Genomic DNA, 7,492 nt, shown 5'->3' with positions numbered 1-7,492 from the left:
CCTACATAGCTGTAATGATATTGGTTTGTATCAAGAGGACCATATGGCCTAAGGTTTTTTGTTTGTGCAGTAAACATAAATAAGTACTATCTGTCTATTTCCATCAATGTACTGAATCCCATTGAATTTAATCTGAAGGCAAAGCTAAAATAGAACTACAAGAACCCTGGACTAAAGGACACTGGCCTGTTGTACCATGTAAATCAGTTACAAAAAGCAGAAAATTGAGTTTTTAAAACATCAGGCACAGCTGATGCTCTGCCACGATGCAATTCTTTTGATGGCTCCTGCTTTTCTTTTGCTTTCTTTTTTGTGGGTTCATGTTTTTCCTCTAGCTAGCTGTGACTCAAAATGAAAGTGAAAGTGTTTCTGACAGAATAAATATGACCATGCCCCTTCTGCCTCTTCTCCAAAGAAAGAAAGAATGCAGGGGGTTATTAATTTATACATTAAAATGGTAAGCAATTGGTTAAAAAATCATCAGCATATGCGATTATGGCCAATTAGAACACATTTCTTTACCCCGAGGCAGAAGGACATCCCACCCTGCTCAGACTATATGAGTTAAGAGTCACAGCAGGACACACCTCCTGGGTCTGCAGACGATCCGGCAAACACAGGTGAGAGAGCGGCTTTGTGTGGTTTCTCTTCATTCTTGATGCATTCTGGAGTTTTAGGCTGTTTGGATCTTTGGATCTGTAGTACCGATCGTTTCCTTCACAATGTCAGTGAAGTTAACTTCAAAACAAGCTTATTTATACTTAGTTGGGAGTTTGTCATTTGCGTACATTCGTAGCCGGATGGTATTTTGAAGAAGTTTATCTCCTGAGGACTGAACCCGCGATTACACGGGTTTCCAAGAGACTACATTTGTACTGTACATCACAACACTTCAGTGTTCTTTGTTTCTTCTCCTCACTTCCTTACGCAGGAGAGGCAGAGGGTGTGTGTGGGGGACCTGCAATATGAACAAAGGTTACTCTTTTTTTTTTTGAGAGTTGAGGTATTTTTTGTTTTTGTTTTCTTCTCATATACCTATATAAGTGCACGTCCTGCTGTCTTTTAGAATCCCCCCTTCCCCCCCACTCAATTTTAATGATTGCCTGTGTGGCTCTGCTCAGTCTGTAACTGATTAAATTGTTGTTTTAAAATGTGAAGGAAAATAAAAAGCAGTATTGTACCTATATAGCTGTAATGATATTGGTTTGTACCCCGAGTACTTAAATGAGGGCTTGAAATGTTTTGTTTGTGGATTAAACATAACAAATGTGTTATCTGTCCATGTCCATAATGTTATTGAAATCCATTGCAATTAAGCTTCAGGCAAAGTTAAAATAGAACTACAAGTACCCTGGACTCATTACTTACAAGAAGATAAAAAGTGCAAGTTTTGTTTAAATTCACCTCGCCTGGCATTGTGGGTTTTGTTTCATCATACCATCATGAGACAATGTCTTCCTCCCTTCCCTGGTCCTGTCGCACTGTCTCTAGGCTGCATTTGCACTGCTGCTTTTCCAGATCCTCCTCTGGGTCTCGCTTTAATTCTGCTCTCCTGTTTGTGTCCATGTTGTTTTTCTCCTTGCTGTGACTCAAAATATAACGAAGTGTTTTTGACAAAATATGATCATCCCCCTAGAGCCTCAAAGAATATGTGAGGATGTGAGTGTTATTAATTTATTCTTTAAAAAGATAGTCAATTGGTTAACAAACAGGAGATTATGACCAATTAGAACACGTTTCTTAAGACCAGTATAAAAATACATCCAATCGTGCTTAGTCTATGAAGGTTAAGAGGCTCAGGAAGATGCACTTTTTGGGGCTGTAGATGATCTGAGAAACACAGGTGAGAACATGGCTTTGTCCGATTTCTCTTCATTTATTTGCAATTCTTCACCAGATTGTCTGCTTCACAATGTCAGTGAAGATAACATCAAGACAAGCAAATTTACCTTCAGTTTGTAATTTGCATACATTTGTAGCTGGGTGGTTTTTGAAGAAGTTTATCTCTTTAGGACTGAACCCACATGCAGTACACAGGTTTCCAAGAGACTACATTTTTACAAGAACACTTCAATTTTCTATGTCAAAATAAATGAATATTTCTCTTTTTCAGGTGCAGAGACAGTCCCTCTTGTGCACATGCAAGCGTGTTTCCTGGTTGGCAAAGATTCGATGATTGTTTTTTTTTTCTTTGCTTACAAGAGAACTGGTACCTGAGAACTCAACAATGGAACAATATGACACAAGGTAAGAAGAGCTAACTGCAGCTTACACTGGGAACAAATGGTTTGCATGCAGCAGTTGGTCACTGTAATATTGGTATTTTGCACTGTCGCCTCATGGCAAAAAGGTCCTGGGTTCGAATCCGGACTGGGCCTTCTGTGTGGAGTTTGCATGTTCTCCCCGTGTCCGCGTGGCTTTCCTCCAGGTACTCCGGTTTCCTCCCACAGGCCAAAGACATGCGGGTAGGCTAATTGGAGACTCTAAATTGGCCAAAGGCATGAGTGTGTAAGTGAAGGGTGAGTGTGTGAGCCCTGCGATAGATTGGCGGCCTGTCCAGGCCTGCCTCTTGCCCAATGTAAGAGGGTCCTGGTGTCATGGTTTTGGGGTGTTTACACCATTTCTTTTCCACCCTGTGTCATTCTTTCGTTTACTATGGCCATTGGGTTTTCTCTGCGCCTTTTCTTCAGTTATTACGGCCTTTTAGGTGTCTTCATTTCCTTGATTGTATTATACCCCTGCAAATATCTTTTTACGATTTGCACCTGGTGACGTCTATTTAAACTCCTAGCAAACCGAATAGCTTTGCTTTAGTGTCACTTGCGTTACACAAAAGCTGGTAACTTTGTCTGTTTGGTAAGAGGTATAGTGTATTGTTCAGTACTAGATCAGTTCTTCTTCTGCGTCCTTTGTTTTACCCGAAGAGTTACTGCGGAACTGAACTTAGAGGTTATTGGATTGTAGGCTCCAATAGGCTACAAAGCACTACTATCCTTTTTCTTTTCTACAACTCTCTAGTGGTTCTTTTGGCAGCCCGCTGTGTGAGGGCTGTTTACTTAAAGTTCTCACGTTTTTTTTCAGACTTGTTTTGGTTGTTATTTCACAATAATCCATAAGCCTTAGTTTCTTCACCCTGTACTCGGGTCACTAAAGCTTTTTCTTTGGGATAGTCTCCCCTAGGAATATTGTTTTTCTTTTTGTTTATTTTTCCCCTGTCCCTTTGTCTCTCACAAGATTTAGTGGTTATTCCGCCCAGGTGGATATCTTAAAGAATCCCTGCTCAGTCGCGTTTGGTCTCTGAAATTCCCCACTCCCTCACACCTGGAGCTATCACTCTCACTGACCCTGCCCAGGATAAGTAGGTATAGATAATGGCTAGATGGAGTATTGCAGATGGCAGATTTGTTGCTGATTATATTTTTGTCTCTGGTCTAAATAATTTGTTTGAGGGTGTGTGATGGCACAGATCTATGGGGAAGTAGTATTTTAATTATGTGTCATAAATTATTTATTGTACTCTGAATTGCTGTCTGTACTTTTTAAACTGGATTCATGAAGAATATTCACTAAGGCTGAAAATGTTTTTATAATAATAATTTCTTCAATTCTAAGATGCTACAGTGTCTATCTCAACATCCTGGAAAAAGTGTTTGTGTGTGCGTGCATGTGTGTATATAAATTACAATAAATACCAAAATGAAAGCACATGTTCTTTTCTCTTATTATTTTAGTTACTCTAGGACAAGACAAGAAGCTACGTCAAAGTTTTCAAATGTAATTAAGAACAGCAAACTGATTGTAACAAACCCCATACAAATAAACCTGCTGAACACAGTCCAGGAAGATCTGGATGAAGGTGGAAATATGGTCAAGAGATACACATTTGGACAAAAGGACTCTCAAAAAAGGAACAGGACAATCCTGTTGGTGGGAGAAACAGGAACAGGAAAGTCTTCACTCATCAATATGATGGTCAACTACATGCTGGGGGTAGAGTGGGAAGACGACATCAGATTTGAAATCATTCCAGTTCGGAGTGAACAAACTAAATCTCAGACCACTGCGATTACTGTCTATGAGATTTATGGGCTGGAGGAACTGTCTGTTCCTTTTTCCCTCACAGTCATTGATACACCAGGATATGAAGACACAAGAAGTCTGGATGAAGATAAAAACATTGCTCTGAATCTGTACACATTATTGGATTCTGTAAGTGGTGTTCAACAAGTAGATGCAGCTTGCCTTGTGGTAAAGGCATCTGAAAATAGCCTCAGTAACACCCAGAAGTACATCTTTGATGCCATCCTGTCCATCTTTGGGAAGAACATGGAGAAAAACCTCCTGATTTTCATCACCTTCTCAGACTGGATTCCACCTCTAGCTCTTAATGCAGTTATGAAGTCTGGCATACCTTTCCGCAAAGACGAAGATGGTGAACCTGTTCACTTCCTGTTCAACAACATTCCTTTTCAGAAACCTAAGAAATATGAAGAATATTATAAAACAGCCTGGAATAATGGAGCAGAGAGCTTTAGTAAGTTCTTTCAGACTTTGGATCGAATGGAAACTCAAAGCTTGAGGATGACTGAAAAGGTCTTGGGGGAACGTAGAAGACTGGAAGCTTGTATCCAGAGCTTGGATAAGCAGATCAAGTTGGGGCACATGAAGCAGGAGGCACTTGAGGACCAACAGAAAACTCTGGAAGAGCACAAAGAGGACATGAGGAAAAACAACAACTTTACATATAAATACAATGTAGTCATCATGAAGAAGGTCAAAGTTAAGAGCAAAGCAACTTGCTGCACCGTGTGTGAGGTAAACTGCCACTATCCAGGATGCTGGTGGGCAACTAACCTACGATGGTGTTCTGTGATGGAGAACAACAAATGTACCATCTGTCCCGGAAAATGCAGCTACACGGACCACAAAAAAGGCAATGAAATATATGAGGCAGTAAAAGAAGAAAAAACTGGAACTTATGAGGACCTGAAAAAAGATACTGAAGGCAAAATACTCTCAGCAATGGAAGTGATGATCAAAATTCAGCAAGAAGTGAAGGACAGTGAGGCTGAAATGAGCAAACTGATTGAGAGGTCTTATAAGTCCATTATCCAGCTTAGACAGCTTGCTCTGAAGTTTAATTCAGATTCTACTCTTAAGAGTATTCTCAGCCTGATTGAAATTCTGAAGGAGAACAAAGACATGGAGAAGGCGGAAAAACTGCAGAAGATGCTGGAGATGTGAGGAGATTAACAGACACGGGGAAGACGTGTGCTAAGTTGCATGCGCTTCTGCCTTTCAGAGTTGTATGGTCAGAATTATATGGTTGAGCAAACAAAGTAAACGAAGGTATATTCAGTCAGGATTATAACTTTACTTATGTCTACCTCTAGTGGTGGAACCTATTGTCTCCATAGAAACTGCTGAAGGGACACTCCCAGGCTCAGCAGAACAATATATGAGGTGTTCGGAGAAGTAATCACAATTAAATCCAGAAAGCAAGTGTTTGACAAAAAGGAAAATATGACAGTATGCTTGAGTGGTAAAATACTACAACTTGTTTTAGTTTTTTATATTGGATTGGTTTTGAGTTGATTTTTATTTACTAACTGGTGTGTTTTATTATTTAAAAAATTGCATCCATGAATAGCTTTTTTAGAAGTTGATTTAGTGTGTAATGTAGTTTTGGATTTGTGAAATACATGAAGCCCTGTACTCTATTAAATAAAACTGGACAAATAATTTCAAGAATCTTGCAAAAACTGTACTTGAGAGGAAGAACTGCTGGGGTAGTACTTTGCTGTTTCCAATCTCTTATACTGTCAGCCTTCATTGCAGGTAAATATAATTTTGTTTACTTTGTTTGAAATCCAGTTCTCGTCTGTTTATTGCTTTTAAGGCCAGTTCAGATCAAAACTATGAGGGCAGATCAGACAAGATTAATTTTTTAACATCATAGAAAGGGTGTGAAGTTAAATCAATTTACTGTTTCCATAGCAACCAGTTAATTGGTTGACCGATTCCATCTCATCTTCCAATTCAGGACTCAAGATCTGACTTGTAAACTTGTAACCTTCAGAGACCTCAAGTGGCCATCAGCACACATTCTAATTCTAATCTTGTCCAAGGCAAATTACATTTATTCTGAAAACATCCTGAAACCCTATTGATTTTCTGATCTGAACTGGTCTGTGTAATGGTCTTTTGTTTTTTAATGTACTATGGAGTGCTTAATGTTTCCCCAGATCCCATAATCCTGATGTTGCATGGGTAATCAAGAATTGCGTAGGCCCAGATCCCTAGGTGGAGCTGTGTATAGATTACAAAAAGCCTTTTGACATGAACTGCTTTGGTGGGAGGGGGAAAATATATATGCTCTGCTTTAGCTAGTGATAAAAAACATTGTTTTATCAATGAATATAGTTATGAATATAACCAATCCTTTACTTAATCCCTTTTTTTAGCCATTTACTGTTTAATTTGCTTACATAGGACTGTACGTGATGTATATTGCTGAAATTGTGCAACATGAGAATACCTTTCTTCATATCTGGACAATGAATAACAGGACCAATGGACCACGGGGAGGTTCATACAGCTGATGTTCTGGAACCAGAAGAATCAAACTATAAACAACAGCCAATGAGGAGTATCAAAGTGAATCTAATTGTAAAATGTAGAAGTGGAAACAAAGGGTTTGGGTGCTATCTTGGTCACCCTCCTTTGGTATAATCTCACTGATTCCATCCTTTCTGAAGCTCTTCCCATCTTCACTGTAGATGTAACATCCCTCTCATTCTGACTGATGTTCCAGTTAGATCAGGGCTCCTACAAGAAGCACTGAACTTCACCTTGTACTGAAAATGTCAAATGCACTGTGGTGTAATGTTTTGCGTTTTGTGAAACCCATAAGTTTGTGAAGATCTATGCATGAAATAAAGGGTTCAGATAAGATTTGTGTGCATTTGCTTTATTTGACTGAGTGCTCATGTGTTCTTTATCCTGAAGCCATTGTGTAATATCCTCCCACATTGATGGTCATGCCATACTGACCAGCGCCTTAAGTATTCCTGCTTCCTCAAATATAATAAATAGTTGTTATTTGAACTAATCAGCACCCCAGAATCACATATTTTTATTTACATCTCTAATAATGTCAAGACATGCAATTGTGAACATTCATTTTATTCATTTTATAAGGACTGTGCAGGAGGAGTGTGCTTTCAGGATGCGTGAGTTTTTGTTGATGTAAAGTTCACCCCTTGCAAATATAAATGGAAAAAGAACAAAAATCCATGCTGTGCTGATTAGCACAAAAAAACAATAATTTATTACATTTATATCATAGTTCTATAATTTGCTAGTGGTAAAAACACAAGCTTTTAGATGCCAGTATATAGCTAGTGGCTGTAAAGTTGGCTACACGACAACAGATTTTATTTAATAAACATTATTTTAATTCAAGCCTTGCCCTAATTCATTAAAGCACTCA

At 38.9% G+C, this 7,492-nt stretch overlaps 1 protein-coding gene across 2 annotated transcripts; it reads left to right on the top strand.

Moving 5' to 3' along the window:
• The first annotated feature begins 255 nt into the window (after positions 1-255).
• On the top strand, positions 256-6,952 carry LOC135246850 (uncharacterized). Of its 2 annotated transcripts, none has more exons than XM_064320129.1 (3): positions 256-620; positions 2,114-2,247; positions 3,732-6,952. In XM_064320129.1, the coding sequence occupies exons 2-3, from the start codon at positions 2,228-2,230 to the stop codon at positions 5,242-5,244; spliced, it is 1,533 nt and encodes a 510-aa protein (XP_064176199.1). In that variant the 5' UTR covers positions 256-620; positions 2,114-2,227; the 3' UTR covers positions 5,245-6,952. The 2 variants fall into 2 exon arrangements, with proteins under 2 accessions (XP_064176199.1, XP_064176200.1); XM_064320130.1 differs by lacking the exon at positions 256-620 and adding an exon at positions 856-975.
• Positions 6,953-7,492: the final 540 nt, after the last annotated feature.

Source organism: Anguilla rostrata, unplaced genomic scaffold (assembly GCF_018555375.3).
Source record: "Anguilla rostrata isolate EN2019 unplaced genomic scaffold, ASM1855537v3 scaf0949, whole genome shotgun sequence".
In the NCBI taxonomy this organism is placed as follows: domain Eukaryota; kingdom Metazoa; phylum Chordata; class Actinopteri; order Anguilliformes; family Anguillidae; genus Anguilla; species Anguilla rostrata.
This window is presented reverse-complemented; position numbering and strand designations above follow the sequence as displayed.